Raw genomic sequence first — 13,946 nt, 5'->3', positions numbered from 1 at the left:
AAGCTTAAGCCCTGTGGGAGACTGGACAAGCTGAATCCTAAATAGATCTTTTTCTTGCCTCACTGTTACCTCCCCACCCCCCTTTATCTTAGGGAAACTTTGTCCGAGAACTGAAAGCACAAAAGGCAGACAAGAACGAGGTTGCTGCGGAGGTGGCGAAACTCTTGGATCTAAAGAAACAGTTGGCTGTAGCTGAGGGGAAACCCCCTGAAGCCCCTAAAGGCAAGAAGAAAAAGTAAAAGACCTTGGCTCATAGAAAGTCACTTTAATAGATAGGGACAGTAATAAATAAATGTACAATCTCTATATACAAGCTGAGACCCTTTCCTTTTGTCTACTCCAAGCCTTCCCCCTGCGTATGTGGGATTGAGGGTCACATCATTGGCACTAGTGAGAGGGTGGTCAGTAGCCACTTCTGGGAAAGGTGGGTAGTGTGGCCCGAGTGGGGGACTGATGCTCCCAATTGTTCATGCTTGGTGCAGATTCACCATTCGGTCGATCAGAGCTCGGCGAGTTGCCTCTACTTCCCTGGTCAGGCGCTCGATTTCCTGCTTGAGCCGTTCATTCTCTTCAGCTAGCTGTGCCACTTTCCTTTCATTCTCCTGTTCTTTCTCCTTCATGCGCTGCTTTCCAGCCCGGGCTGGGGAATGGCCACTCTGTTTCCGTTTCCTGGTTCTCCCTTGGTCTTCCTCCTCTTCCTCCTGAGCCAGGGAGCTCTGACTGGAATCTGGAGAGTGAGGGCTCTGGGAGGTGCTTGTGACCTCTGCTGGTTCTGGCTCCTCCTCAGTCAGCCAAGCCAGAGAAGCAGGGTCAAGAGTGGTGAAGATTTTTGATTCTTCCTTCAAGGAAATGAGGAAAGGGAACATAGATATTAGTTGAGAAGGGAAAGGTAACATCCCCCTTTAGCTTTAGGGCTAACATTCTTACCTCTTCATTTCCAGGAGGTGAAACATAGGTACCCCCATTTTCATCTGAAGACAGGACCTCTTGCAGGTCCTCATACCAGGCTTCCAGCTCCCAGCTGGACAGTGTCCCGAAGGAGAAAGGCAGTGACTCAGCTGCCATCTCTGCAGTTGGATCAGTCTGGAAAAGCACATCTGCAGGATAATGGGGAGTGGCTGGAACAAGCTCCATGTAGCAAACAGTCTATGCCACAAGTTGGCAAGCTGGTCTGATGCCTGTTTTTGTAGGTAAAGTTGTATTGGAATACAGCCACATCTGTTTATTTACATATTGTTTATGGCTGCTTTGGTGCTACAGTGGCAGAGATGAAGAGTCACGCTAGAGACTATAGGACTTTTAGCATCTAAAATATTTACTATCCTGCCGTTTAAAATTTTTGGGAAAGGGTAGGTTAAGTTTACCTGCTTTCAGGTGTGGTGATGTATGAAGATACACTTCCTTCTTGAACACTGTGGGCAACAAAGAGAAATGTCAGCCATTTTTGGAAGGGGGAGAGGCAACTTACTTTTTCTTTTTTTCTTTCTTTTTTTTTTTTTTGAGACTGAGTCTTGCTCTGTTGCCAGGCTGAAGTGCAGTGGTGCGATCTCGGCTCACTGCAACCTCTGCCCCCTCGGTTCAAGTGATTCTTCTGCCTCCCGAGTAGCTGGGACTACAGGCGCGTGCCACCACGCCCAGCTAATTTTTGTGTTTTTAGTAGAGATAGGTTTTCACTATGTTGGCCAGGATGGTCTCCATCTCTTAACCTTGTGATCCATCGCTTCCCAAAGTGCTGGGATTATAGGCATGAGCTACCGTGCTGGGCCCTTATTTTTCTTTTACCTCCAGCCTCCTACTGGTCCTTCCTTACTTCTGGTCTTGTGGGGTATGCATACTTGGTCCCTGTAGCCATTTCGAAGGGCAGAAGAGGGCCTGACTTTCTTTATTTTTAGTTGCTGACATTTGTAGTCCTGGTTACATAATAGTAAAGTCCTGGCCAACTCAGCTTTCTCTAAATTCAAAGCAGGCCTCAAATCTGCCAGGGTAAAGACTAAACTACAGGGAAGGGAACAAATCATAGCATTTTCCTAACTCCATTCCCACAGGGCTGACATCCTCCAAATGTACATTTCCAGTCTGGACCTCTTCCAGAACTTCAGACTCTGCTGTCTACTGCCTACTTGCCATTTCTTTTTCAATGTCTAATAGGCGCCTAAGACTATGTGCAAAGGCAAACTCTTGCTGATTTTCCCCTTCCAAGGTCATCCCCATCTCAGATGACAACTGTAGTTGCTTAAGCTAAAAACCTTGGTATCATCCTTCATTCCTCTTCTCTCACACCCTGCAATCCAAAGTACTAGCAAATTTTAACTCATTCCTTTTTTTCTGAGACGGGTCTCACTTTTTTTGCCCAGGCTGGAAGGCAGTGGCGCAGTCGGCTCACTGCAACCTCCGCCTGCTGGGTTCAAGCGATTCTCCTGCCTCAGCCTCCTGAGTAGCTGGGATTACAGGCATGCACTGCCATGCCGGGCTAATTTTTGTATTTTTAGTAAAGATGGGGTTTCACCATGTTGGCCAGGCTGGTCTTGAACTCCTGACCTCATGTGATCCACCCACCTCTGGTCTCCCAAAGTGCTGGGATTACAGGCGTGAGCCACCATGCCCGGCCCTTAACTCATTCTTTAAAAATGAGTTTTTAAAACCTTTGCTTAGAAGAATCTAAACACTTCTAATTCCATTGTTTCCAATCTAGATCAATTCACTACCATCTCTAAATTACTGCAGAAACTTTCTGACTGCAGAAGGTCTTCCCATTTCTTCTCTTGCCACCCCTCCGCAACTCTATTCACCATACAGCAGCCTGAGTGAGCCTTTTAAAACAGGTCATTCCTCTGCTCAAACCCTCCAATGACTTCCTATTTCATGTCATGGAAGTCACTGGAGGGTTTTGAGTGGAGGAATTACCTAAGGTAATTCATGACCACCTGATGTAACACTCTGACCTCCATCCTGAACATTCTCCATTCCTTTCTCTGCTTTAGCTTTCTCCGTGGCACTTATATTTTGTTTACTGTAGGCCTCCCACTGAGATGATTTTTTCCTCTTGCTCAAGGATGTACCCTGAGCCCCAAACTGTGTGGCACACAGTAGGTCCTCATTAAGTATTTGTTAAGAATGAATGGATAAACTCCCCTCAGTCTCTCTTATAGGGAAGGGGCAGAAGCAGAGTGGCAGCTGCCGATCCCTAGGGGCTAGAGATGCAATATTGCCCGAAGTATTTCTCTGCAGGGCTGTCCTCCCTGGGGAACCCTCCCTTGCCTTCCACTGTGTGGGACTTGGCTTTCATCAGCAGTGGAGCCTCAGGTCAGAAGGCTGCAGAGCCAAACGGGGCTGGCCTGATGCAATGGTTACACAGAGATTAGCTGGGAGACAGGACCGGGTTAAAGAGGCAGGGACTAATCCCGAGGGAAGGACAATACCCTGGGGAGACCCCAAATGGCCTCCTACACTTAAGAGATCCAGGCTGCTCTCTTGTGCAGGAGGCCCAGAGACCTCTACGGCAAAAGGAAAACACACCACTCCCTGTCCATCGGCACCCCTCCCAAAGGCTTGTGTCTCCTCAAGGTTCCCCTATCCGCTGCAGGGTCCAGTAGCCCCAGCTACCGAGGTGGCCATGCTGACACCAGAGGCACTGAGACTGAGACAGAATTGGGGGTGGGGTAGGGAGAAGGCCCGCTGGTGGCGAAGCGGCGGAAACGGCCTGAGCGATGGTCACCCAGTCTTAGAGCGGGGGTGTGTCCTGCTGACCTGCCTCCCCGCGGACAGGCCTAACGATGAGGCCTGAAGTTGGCTACAGGAAAGAATGAATTTCCCAAGGGCAACCGAGGTCCCTTTGCCCAGCAGCACAGAGCAGGGCCCGTGTTCCGGCTCCGGGCAGGGGTGGAGAGACGCTGTCGTCCGAAGCAATAGGGGTTTGTAAGCACCACCCCAGAATAAGGGACTCTCCCCATTCCTCTCTCGGACGGTCCCTAACTTCACTGTGGAGGAGTGAGGCCGATCCTAAAGAGCGGACGCCCCAACTTTGAGGAGACGGGAGGGTAAAGGGTAGATGGGAATCAGTACTCGCCTCTCTTCTCAGGTTCCAGCTCTGATTTTGGCTCTGTCGCTGCCACCCGCTCATCTTCAACATGATACGCTCAGTGCCTTAGACTTAAGCCTCTGACCTCGGGAGCGCCTGGCTGTAATCTTTTACCATGGCCTTGCCCTCCTCTCAGGGGCGGGACCCCAAAACCTACCAATCAGAAAGTGGCACGCCGGCATTGGCCCCGCCCCGTCCCTCGCATCCGCCACTCAGGAGCCCCGCAGCACCGCCCCCGTCGCTCCCTCTCGCTAGGGGGTCGACGTAGTGTCGGACCCGGAAGTGGCTTTGGGTCACGAGGCTTCACGGAGGAGGTGGGTGAGTCATGCGCGCGCGCGGAGGGGAGTGTAGCAGGGGGGAGGGGAGGAAAGGGGGGCGGGGATGATGCAATGTTTGGCAACCGGTGTCTGAACGCGCACGCGCAGGGGACAACGAGGGTGGTGGGAGGTGCGGAGGGTGGGGGAGAGGAGAGAGGGCGGGGCGCCAGCTCCCGGCGCCCAACGGCCCCAACGGCTATCAGCCTTGGTCGCCCCTAGTCGGTCGTGAGCCTCTTTGCCGCTTGTCTCCCCAAGAAGCTGTTGTTCCGCCCCCCCTAGCTTTACCCGCCGTTTTACCCCCACTATAAGGGACTCCCATATTTCTTGGCCCCTCCCAGCTAATGGGCACATAGGCCTTTTGAACTTTTCTTTTGAAAGTTGGTATCCATCCACTGGGATTGTCGACATCTCGAGTCTTCTTAAAGAGGTCTCCTGGCCGGGCTCAGTGGCTTACGCCTGTAATCCCAGCACTTTGGGAGGCTGAGGAGAGCGGATCACTTGAGGTCAGGAGTTCGAGATCAGCCTGACCAACATGGTGAAACCCCGTCTCTACTAAAAATACAAAAATTAGCCGGGTGTGGTGATGCGCGCCTGTAATCCCAGCTACTCTGGAGGCAGAGGCAGAAGAATCGCTTGAACCCTGGAGGCGGATGTTGCAGTGACCGAGATCGCGCCACTGCACTCCAGCCTGGGTGACAGAGCGAGACTACGTTTCACCAAAAACAAAAAACAAAACAAACAAACAAAAAAACGGGGGTGGTCTCCTGTTCTAGCCCCGTAAATCTCCCAAAAGGGGCCGAGGTACTGGAATCCCTTGGTAGTCATTTTCCGCTTCTCTCAGAACAGCGCCCTTGACTTTTACCTTGTAGTTGGTAAGCCCTCAGCCTGCCAGAAGTCATGTATTTTGCCCAGTGGACCCGATTCTGTTTGGCCACCTATTTTCCCCCACGGTACTCCTATGGCTTTCTCCAAGACCCTCTCTTGCTGTACCAGACAGCAAGTCCTGTGACTCCCTGTGTGAGGAGCGCGGCACAGGCCTGCCTCCTAGGTGTTCGGGTCGAGATTTACAGCGGAGTCTCATCCCGGGACGTGTGAGTGCACTTCAGCGCAGGACTGCCCTGGACTGGGGAGACCGGAGCCGCGATTTTAGCCTCAACTCCCCCTCACTTGCCAAGGGATCTTACCGTCCTTGTTTGTAAATTAAAGATAAGAGTTGTGAAGGTAAAATGAGAACCATGAACTTGGAGGCAACTTGACCAAAAGTAAAACGCACCACCCAGAATGCAAAGTATTTTTCTTGTGCCTTGAAAACAGAGGCCATGTGGTGGCCTGTAACATATCCTGTCATACCCTCATGGGGGCAGCCAGAGTTTAAGTAGAAACTGTCACAAGGCCGGTTGTGACTGGAGTGGTATGGCAATGACAGGTCTTTGGTTAGGCTGCTCCGTTGCTCCACACCTCCATTTCCTCTCTGAAAATGGGAGTAGTGTGGAGGGTGGACCAGATGGTCTCTCCTGGCCTAAAGACAGACCAGGTTGTCAGTGACAGGCAGAGGTCATGTGACTTGACAGGCTGAGGTCGTGTTGTGACATGTTGACCTGGGGAGGCGGGTCAAGTCCCAGCACACTACCCGGGAAGCCTTTGGGGCGGGGCAGGGCAAGTCGCGACTTTCATCTTTCGGGGCCTGGCCCCTCCCGGACCTGGCATTCCTGGTTCCCGCAACAGACTGTGGCTTTGGAAGGGCCCCTCCCTGAGGAGGGCTGGGATTGGCCACCAGTGGCCTGGGAAGAGGCGCAGATCCTTCCGCGGAGGGCGGGGGGGCCGCGTGGGGTGTTTGTTCTCTTGGGGATTAATGGGGGGTTGTGGGGGAGGGGTAGGCGCGCTCCCGCATGCGCACTGCGGCCCCTCCAGTTGGCTCGTCGCTGTCCGCTGGGCGGGGGCCCGGCCCCGCCCCTCTCCCGTCCGGGCAGCGGCGGAGGCGGCGGCTCCTGCGGCGGCGGCTGCGGCAGCGGCGGCGGCGGCGGCGGCGGCGGCAGCGGCAGCGGCAGCAGCCTGCGCAGTGCCTTCTGGGAACGGAATCCCCAGGGCTGCCCCTGGCCCCCATGGCGCATGCGCGGGAGGCCGCTCGGTGATCCGCGGCGGCGGCAGCGGCGCTTCCTGCTAGGACCGGCCGGGGCCGTACCGGAGGCTCGGGCTCCACCGACCCTCCTCCCACCCCCTCCCACTCACCCTCTGGGCCGCGACTGCGCAGGGCGGGGCCGGCCGAACCATGGGCCGCGGTGAGTGCGGGGCCCGGCCCCCCCACCCTGCCCCTCCCCCTCCCCTCCCCTCCTGTCCCTACCCTCTGCCCCCTCCGCGTCCTCTCGGCCCCTTTCCCCGGCCCCATCCCCACTCCCCCGCCCTCACCTGCCCCCGCCGCTTCTCCCTCTCACTGCCAGACTTCTGCCTTCCTCACCGCCCTCCCCTCAGTGCTTCACCCACCCTCCGCCCGCCCTCTCCCCAAGTTCCTTCCTACTTCGTGCGCCTTCCCCTCCTCCTCAAGCTGAGGGAAGCAGTCTGGGTGACAGGGCGCCTTGTTGTGAGAGGGAAAGTTTGGAAGCCGCCAGTGTGGGGTGGGAGCAATGGTGAGGCTGGGGAGGATACCTGCAGGTTGGAGGGGCTTCCCCTTCTATCGGAGGACAGGCTCTCTTGGAGATAATCGGAAGCCAGTGGAATAGGAGGTTCTGAATCCCTTTGCCTTAGGCTTGAGGGAAAATCAGGAGCTTCCCAGGATCCTGGGAGAAGACTGAGCTGTGATCCTCACCTCTTAAGACCCGAATGAACTAGATCAGCGATTGTCTGATGGAGCAGGCATGGGGGGAGTTCTGCTGGTACCACCCCAGCGGGCAGTTGGGCAATTGCCTGGTGACCTGTGGGGCAATCTGTACTTTTTATATCATCTTCCTGGGTAGAGAACAACAGGAGCCAGACACTCTGGGAAACTTCCTAGTGGCCTAGCATTATGGGAATGTGCCCATACTCCTGGTTGAAGTCTTCTACTCCGAATGGAGGGAGGCCTTGCCCTTCATATGCCTAAGAATTGGGCTAGACTTTCTTGGTCCCAGGGAGCTGAGGTTCTGACCCTCTGGTCCCTAGGGACTGGGCTTGGAAAGGATGGTTGTAGACTAAGCGAGCAGATCCCCGATATCTTTATAGGTGCTTGCCTCACATTGTTAAGGATCTTTCTCTTGAGAGGGTGCTGGGCTGTGGTGCTCTTTAGAGTTGGGCAGACTCCTGACAGTCCCATCTCTCTACTTGCGTTGCAGGTGTGGGCTAAGCTGGTGGCCCCGGCTTTAGACTGGACCCCACAATGTTTGCAGAGATGTTCAGGTAGCTGTGGTGATACGGCAGGGGACTCCTCAGTCTCCCTCCCAGCTGAGGGGTTCCCCTTGCTCCTCTGGGGCTTCCCCTGAGTTTTCTTGGGTCTCCCCACAACTTTTGCCTTCCTGGAGTCCTCTCTCAGGTACTTCGCCCAGTTTAATCCTCCTAGTGCCTACATGGATGTCTGTGTTATCAGGCACGCGGGAGCTGATTACACACAATGAATGGGGGCAATGAGAGCAGTGGAGCAGACAGAGCTGGGGGCCCTGTGGCCACATCTGTCCCCATCGGCTGGCAGCGCTGTGTGCGAGAGGGTGCTGTGCTCTACATCAGGTACGGATCTTCACAGGTCCCCAAGCTCTGCCACTCCAGTTGCCCGGGTTTTCTTTCTTCCGTTTCTTCTCTCAGCTCAGCTCTCTGGTACCCGATTGCTCTCCTCTCTTCCCCTTCCTTCCTCAGCCTTTTTGCTTTCTGTAGCTCTGGGCCTTTGAATCCATTCTCCCTTTTTCTGTGTCTTCCCACATTCCTTATTCTCTGTTCTTCTAGGAGGATCTGTAACTTAAGCACTGTGCTTTAGGAGTATTGCCTGATTCACTGCCAGCTAACCCCATGTCCTCTGACCCTGTCCTCTCGCAGTCCAAGTGGCACAGAGCTGTCTTCCTTGGAGCAAACCCGGAGCTACCTCCTCAGCGATGGGACCTGCAAGTGCGGTCTGGAGTGTCCACTTAATGTCCCCAAGGTCAGAGTGGTGAGGGGCGCCTGAGAGTACAGAGATAAGCTAAAAGTCTTAATGCAAATCACTGACTGAGGTAGCCCTTCTCACAGGTTCCAGCCCCTCAGGGTCCCTGTCCTTGCTTTCCACCTTACAGGTTTTCAACTTTGACCCTTTGGCCCCGGTGACCCCGGGTGGGGCCGGGGTGGGGCCAGCATCAGAGGAGGACATGACCAAGCTGTGCAACCACCGGCGGAAAGCTGTTGCTATGGCAACTCTGTACCGCAGCATGGAGACCACCTGCTCACACTCTTCTCCTGGTGAGTCTTCTGCCACTTTACAGAAGACCGAGGAAAACCTAAGGGCTTGGAAGGCTGGTGGTGGGAGGAGTTCCTTGAGAGGGAGCAAAGAGAAAGGGGAGTGGGTGGGGAGCTGCATGTTGAAAGGAGGGCACAGGGAGGTTGGGAACTTGTGGGAGATGGGACTAGAGAAGACAAAAGAGTTTTTGGAAGGGGAGCCACAGGCTGACCCTTCATTTTTCATTTATTGCAGGAGAGGGAGCGAGCCCCCAAATGTTCCACACTGTGTCCCCAGGGCCCCCCTCTGCCCGCCCTCCCTGTCGAGTTCCTCCTACAACTCCACTTAATGGGGGTCCTGGCTCCCTTCCCCCAGAACCACCCTCAGTTTCCCAGGCCTTTCCCACTCTAGCAGGCCCTGGGGGGCTTTTCCCCCCAAGGCTTCCTGACCCAGTCCCTTCTGGGGGCAGTAGCAGCCCCCGTTTCCTCCCAAGGGGCAATGCCCCCTCTCCAGCCCCACCTCCTCCACCTGCTATCAGCCTCAATGCTCCCTCATACAACTGGGGAGCTGCCCTCAGATCCAGCCTGGTGCCCTCTGACCTGGGCTCTCCTCCGGCCCCTCATGCCTCCTCCTCACCACCTTCAGACCCTCCTCTCTTCCACTGTAGTGATGCCTTAACACCCCCTCCCCTGCCCCCGAGCAATAATCTCCCCGCCCACCCTGGTCCTGCCTCTCAGCCACCAGTGTCTTCAGCCACTATGCACCTGCCCCTGGTCTTGGGGCCCCTGGGAGGGGTCCCCACGGTGGAGGGGCCTGGGGCACCCCCCTTCCTTGCTAGCAGCCTACTCTCTGCAGCGGCCAAGGCACAGCATCCCCCACTACCCCCTCCCAGCACTTTACAGGGCCGAAGGCCCCGTGCCCAGGCACCCTCAGCTTCCCACTCCTCATCACTTCGTCCCTCTCAGCGTCGTCCCCGCAGACCCCCTACTGTATTTCGATTGCTAGAAGGGAGAGGCCCTCAAACCCCTAGACGGAGCCGTCCTCGGGCCCCTGCTCCTGTCCCCCAACCCTTTTCTCTCCCAGAGCCATCCCAACCAATTCTCCCTTCTGTGCTGTCCCTGCTGGGACTCCCCACCCCTGGCCCTTCCCACTCTGATGGAAGCTTTAACCTTTTGGGGTCAGATGCACACCTTCCTCCTCCCCCAACCCTCTCCTCAGGGAGCCCTCCCCAGCCCAGGCACCCCATCCAGCCCTCCCTGCCTGGGACCACCAGTGGCAGCCTCAGCAGTGTGCCAGGTATGTGAGTATTGTGGAGCCCTTCCTCATCCTGGCTGGAAAGAGGCAGCCAAGGCATTTAGGGGAATGTTCAGAGAGCTCTTTGAGGGTTTTCTGGGTTGGGGGCAGGGAGGTTGGCTTCTTTGGATGATGGGAGAAAGGGCCTCCCTTGAGCTGAATTTCTCTCCTCTTTTACAGGTGCCCCTGCCCCACCAGCTGCCTCCAAAGCCCCAGTAGTCCCCAGCCCTGTGCTTCAAAGCCCATCCGAAGGGCTGGGGATGGGGGCAGGCCCGGCCTGCCCTCTGCCTCCCCTGGCTGGTGGAGAGGCTTTCCCTTTCCCCAGCCCTGAGCAGGGCCTGGCACTGAGTGGAGCTGGCTTCCCTGGGATGCTTGGGGCCTTGCCTCTCCCTCTGAGTCTGGGGCAGCCTCCACCTTCTCCATTGCTCAACCACAGTTTATTTGGTGTGCTGACTGGGGGAGGAGGACAACCTCCCCCTGAGCCCCTGCTACCCCCACCAGGAGGACCTGGTCCTCCCCTAGCCCCAGGAGAGCCTGAAGGGCCTTCGCTTTTGGTGGCTTCCTTGCTTCCTCCACCACCCTCAGACCTTCTTCCACCTCCTTCAGCACCTCCCAGCAACCTCCTTGCCTCTTTCCTGCCCCTGTTGGCTCTGGGCCCCACAGCTGGGGATGGGGAGGGATCTGCAGAGGGAGCCGGGGGTCCAAGTGGGGAGCCATTTTCAGGCTTGGGAGACCTGTCCCCCCTACTTTTCCCCCCACTTTCAGCCCCCCCTACCCTCATAGCTTTAAATTCTGCGCTGCTGGCTGCCACCCTGGATCCCCCCTCGGGGACACCCCCCCAGGTGAGGATGGGGGTGAGTAGGTGGGACAGAACAAGATGTAGAATAAGAGATGGGAGCTGGGAATCAAAAGCTTTCAGTTTCATTCCTGAGCTCTTCCTTGGGACCTTTGGGGAGGCCTTAGTTCTTGGCTGGGGGTAGGATGACTGCAAGAATTGGGTCTGTATTTAATAAGCATGGCCTATCTCACTTGAGGCTTCAGTCAGATAGTGGATGTGAAAGCACTATAAATCTGTTGAGTATTTTACACGCGTAAGTGTTAGAATCATTCTTTTTTCTTAGCCCTGTGTCCTGAGTGCCCCCCAACCTGGACCACCTACCTCCAGTGTCACCACGGCAACTACTGACCCGGGGGCCTCCTCTCTGGGCAAGGCCCCCTCCAACTCAGGGAGACCCCCCCAACTCCTTAGCCCTCTGCTGGGTGCCAGCCTGCTGGGTGAGTCTGAGGGAGTGTGAATTCACACTCTTGGTGTGAAAAAGCAGGAGTAAAACTTGGGAGTAGTGGCTGAATAAATTGGGGAAGAAAGTCTTTGGCCACTGGATAAAGCCTAAAGAGAATAGTAGGTCTGCTCAGCCTAATTGGTTTGCCTAGGGAGAGACCCCTGACTATAATTTCTCAACAGGTGACCTGTCTTCACTGACCAGCAGCCCTGGAGCCCTCCCCAGCCTGTTGCAGCCTCCTGGCCCTCTTCTCTCTGGCCAGTTGGGGCTGCAGCTCCTCCCTGGGGGGGGAGCTCCTCCACCCCTCTCAGAGGCTTCTAGTCCCCTAGCCTGCCTGCTACAGAGTCTCCAGGTGAGGGTGTGGGCATATATTTGTCAGGGAGATAATTTTTTCTCAAACTGGAAATTTAGGGCTTTCTGAGTTATAGTAGAAGAGGGACGGTATTTGAGATTGACTGAGAACTTATTTTTTTGCCAGCAGATCCCTCCAGAGCAGCCAGAAGCCCCCTGTCTACCCCCCGAGAGCCCTGCCTCAGCCCTCGAACCAGAGCCTGCCAGGCCTCCCCTCAGTGCCTTAGCCCCACCCCATGGTTCTCCCGACCCCCCAGTCCCTGAGCTGCTCACTGGGAGGGGGTCAGGGAAACGGGGCCGGAGGGGAGGAGGGGGACTTAGGGGCATTAATGGTGAGGCCAGGCCAGCCCGGGGCCGAAAGCCTGGCAGCCGGCGGGAGCCTGGCCGACTGGCCCTCAAATGGGGGACACGTGGTGGCTTCAATGGACAAATGGAAAGGTCCCCAAGAAGAACCCACCATTGGCAGCATAATGGGGAGCTGGCTGAAGGGGGTGCTGAGCCCAAGGATCCACCCCCTCCCGGGCCCCATTCTGAGGACCTTAAGGTGAGTGCAGAGTGCTGGTGGTCTGGGCTCAGGGGCTCTGAGGAAGGGTTGGGGCTGTGGTGCCTTTTTCGAAATTTCCCCCACACACAGTCCATCTTTTCTCAGGTGCCCCCGGGAGTAGTCAGAAAGTCTCGTCGTGGCCGTAGGAGAAAATACAAGTGAGTGTTGGGCCTACTATAGTGCTGGCCTTTGCCTACTTCTTTTTGGTTTGGACAGTTCTAATGTCCACATAGTGGCTTGGTATTCAAAAGGGCAGATTCTCATTTGAATATGAATAAGGATATTATGCCTTTACTATCCAAATGTAGAAAGTTTCCCACCCAAACTTCTGAAATTCACCTGGTGCTTGGGAGCTGTTCCTGATCATCTGTGCCCCTTATTGCAGCCCTACCCGGAACAGCAATAGCTCCCGCCAGGACATTACCTTGGAACCCAGCCCTACAGCCCGAGTAAGTGTGTGTTTGGGTGGATGGGTGGATGGGTAGGGTGTAAGGGATGAGGCAGCAGGAGGAAAGGAGGGTTAGAGGGAGTGGGGAGAAAAGAAGACTTCCTGATACCTAGCAATTGACCACTTCTATCAACTTCCCCTCTGGTATTAGGCGGCTGTCCCTCTGCCTCCCCGGGCCCGCCCTGGCCGTCCTGCCAAAAACAAGAGGAGGAAACTGGCCCCATAGCAGCCATACCTGGAGCTGGATCTGACCCTGATTGGGGAGAGCTGAGTGCTGAGCCTTGGGAGCCCCTGCCAGCCACCTGCACCTGTGGACAGTGGGTGGGGGCACTACTCCCCACTCAGAGCACAAATGCAACTCCTTCCCCTACAATCCCATCCTGAGCCATTGCAGGGGGCAGGGAAGTTCACCCCTCCCCCCACCCCCCCCACCCAAGCCATGTCACTGAAAAGGCCTGGGGGGGATGGTATATGGCCCTTTCCCCACCAGGCGCTAAGGGGAACACCCCCTTCCCCAGGTCTTTTATTTGTTTAAGTTATTTTTGCACAAATGACTCTTTTATATTTAATTCGATTTCATTGCCTCCCTTCTTAAAGCCAACAGGCTCAGTTTACAAACCTGTGAGCTACTGTTGGCTGCTGCCCTCCTTCCCAGTGAAAGGTACAAAGCAATAAGCATCATGCATCCTCCCCTTACCCCCTCCAACACCCCTCTGCCTCTGGCTCAGGTTGCTCAAAGCACAGATCCCCTCTTACCCCGTCCCCAGGTTTGAAACACATAGCCTCATTTCAAGGTGTAGCCAGGTTCCCCCGACTTTCCTCTGGGATATAAAAAAGGGGGTAAGGGGGCAAAGAGAGCCCTCTGGGCCTCTCCTCCCATACACACTACACTGCCCCTTCTCCCCCCATCAAAACGCTCAGAGACGTTGTGATGATGCGACTGAGGATTATGCAACGTGGTCCAACCGGAGCGGCCAGCATGACCAGCTGTCCAGGGGCTGCCTCCTGCCTTTTCTTTTGTAAAGACAAGACCCTTGGGAGTTTTAATTCTGTTTTGTACTTGCCCTGTGGGGCCTCCACTGCTTTTCTATGGGAGACACTCTTAATTTAACAGATGAGAATATTTTGAAACTCTGGCTCTGGCTCTGTACTCATTTTTTATTTAGTTCTTTGGTAAGAACAGGTTACAATTTAAATCCATCTCTTGTAGTATAGAGTGGCTTAGATTGCCTGTTATGACGAATGAATATCTATGTCCTAGTGCTG

The 13,946-nt window shown here is 55.3% G+C and overlaps 5 protein-coding genes across 19 annotated transcripts in view; 2 read left to right on the top strand and 3 right to left on the bottom strand.

Annotated features, from left to right (window-relative positions):
* The window catches only part of MARS1 (methionyl-tRNA synthetase 1), a 39,370-nt gene extending 39,057 nt beyond the window's left edge, over positions 1-313 (top strand). For all 5 annotated transcript variants that reach the window (XM_063593387.1, XM_055095480.2, XM_034935574.3 and 2 more), the window contains one exon: positions 93-313. In XM_063593387.1, the coding sequence (XP_063449457.1) occupies positions 93-239 (147 nt within the window). In that variant the 3' untranslated portion in view covers positions 240-313. The remainder of the gene's footprint in view (positions 1-92) is intronic.
* On the bottom strand, positions 251-1,134 carry DDIT3 (DNA damage inducible transcript 3). Its single transcript, XM_055095485.1, has 2 exons — positions 928-1,134; positions 251-839 (listed from the first exon to the last, which is right to left on the bottom strand). The coding sequence occupies exons 1-2, from the start codon at positions 1,132-1,134 to the stop codon at positions 468-470; spliced, it is 579 nt and encodes a 192-aa protein (XP_054951460.1). The 3' UTR covers positions 251-467.
* On the bottom strand, positions 704-4,372 carry LOC129392969 (DDIT3 upstream open reading frame protein). Of its 4 annotated transcripts, none has more exons than XM_055095487.2 (3): positions 4,067-4,372; positions 1,365-1,412; positions 704-839 (listed from the first exon to the last, which is right to left on the bottom strand). In XM_055095487.2, the coding sequence occupies exons 1-2, from the start codon at positions 4,127-4,129 to the stop codon at positions 1,371-1,373; spliced, it is 105 nt and encodes a 34-aa protein (XP_054951462.1). In that variant the 5' UTR covers positions 4,130-4,372; the 3' UTR covers positions 704-839; positions 1,365-1,370. The 4 variants fall into 4 exon arrangements, with proteins under 4 accessions (XP_054951462.1, XP_003824911.2, XP_008976746.2 ...); XM_003824863.7 differs by lacking the exon at positions 704-839 and adding an exon at positions 927-1,178 and having other exon boundaries at positions 4,067-4,340; XM_008978498.6 differs by lacking the exon at positions 704-839 and adding an exon at positions 927-1,083 and having other exon boundaries at positions 4,067-4,330.
* On the bottom strand, positions 1,771-6,506 carry LOC134728476 (WAS/WASL-interacting protein family member 3-like). The gene has a single exon (XM_063593391.1). It carries the CDS (start codon positions 6,504-6,506, stop codon positions 6,066-6,068), a length of 441 nt encoding a protein of 146 aa, XP_063449461.1. The 3' UTR covers positions 1,771-6,065.
* MBD6 (methyl-CpG binding domain protein 6) lies at positions 6,337-13,816 on the top strand. Of its 8 annotated transcripts, none has more exons than XR_008620393.2 (15): positions 6,378-6,674; positions 7,701-7,764; positions 7,952-8,088; positions 8,392-8,494; positions 8,625-8,787; positions 9,020-10,060; positions 10,238-10,899; positions 11,179-11,332; positions 11,520-11,689; positions 11,819-12,232; positions 12,338-12,390; positions 12,618-12,681; positions 12,832-13,001; positions 13,278-13,341; positions 13,602-13,816. XR_008620393.2 is itself a non-coding variant. In XM_034935569.3 (13 exons), the coding sequence occupies exons 3-13, from the start codon at positions 7,976-7,978 to the stop codon at positions 12,904-12,906; spliced, it is 3,015 nt and encodes a 1,004-aa protein (XP_034791460.1). In that variant the 5' UTR covers positions 6,337-6,674; positions 7,701-7,764; positions 7,952-7,975; the 3' UTR covers positions 12,907-13,816. The 8 variants fall into 8 exon arrangements, 2 of the variants coding, with proteins under 2 accessions (XP_034791460.1, XP_034791461.1); XR_004665653.3 differs by having other exon boundaries at positions 6,381-6,674; positions 11,816-12,232; XR_008620394.2 differs by lacking the exon at positions 13,278-13,341.
* Positions 13,817-13,946: the final 130 nt, after the last annotated feature.

This window comes from Pan paniscus, chromosome 10, assembly GCF_029289425.2.
Source record: "Pan paniscus chromosome 10, NHGRI_mPanPan1-v2.0_pri, whole genome shotgun sequence".
Classification (NCBI taxonomy): domain Eukaryota; kingdom Metazoa; phylum Chordata; class Mammalia; order Primates; family Hominidae; genus Pan; species Pan paniscus.
The sequence above is the reverse complement of the archived record's forward strand: the minus strand, read 5'-3'. Positions and strand labels throughout refer to the sequence as shown.

What these genes read in the sequence shown, in the direction of transcription:
- MBD6 (XM_034935569.3), top strand. Translation starts at nt 7,976, where the DNA reads ATGAATGGGGGCAATGAGAGCAGTGGAGCAGACAGAGCTGGGGGCCCT. An exon ending in GTCCACTTAATGTCCCCAAG is followed by an intron (nt 8,495 to 8,624) that starts GTCAGAGTGGTG and finishes TCCACCTTACAG; the next exon opens with GTTTTCAACTTTGACCCTTT. An exon ending in AACCCAGCCCTACAGCCCGA is followed by an intron (nt 12,682 to 12,831) that starts GTAAGTGTGTGT and finishes CTCTGGTATTAG; the next exon opens with GCGGCTGTCCCTCTGCCTCC.
- LOC129392969 (XM_055095487.2), bottom strand. Translation starts at nt 4,129, where the DNA reads ATGTTGAAGATGAGCGGGTGGCAGCGACAGAGCCAAAATCAGAGCTGG. An exon ending in GCTGGAACCTGAGAAGAGAG is followed by an intron (nt 1,413 to 4,066) that starts GCGAGTACTGAT and finishes TGTTGCCCACAG; the next exon opens with TGTTCAAGAAGGAAGTGTAT.
- DDIT3 (XM_055095485.1), bottom strand. Translation starts at nt 1,134, where the DNA reads ATGGAGCTTGTTCCAGCCACTCCCCATTATCCTGCAGATGTGCTTTTC. An exon ending in CACCTCCTGGAAATGAAGAG is followed by an intron (nt 840 to 927) that starts GTAAGAATGTTA and finishes ATTTCCTTGAAG; the next exon opens with GAAGAATCAAAAATCTTCAC.
- LOC134728476 (XM_063593391.1), bottom strand. Translation starts at nt 6,506, where the DNA reads ATGCGCCATGGGGGCCAGGGGCAGCCCTGGGGATTCCGTTCCCAGAAG.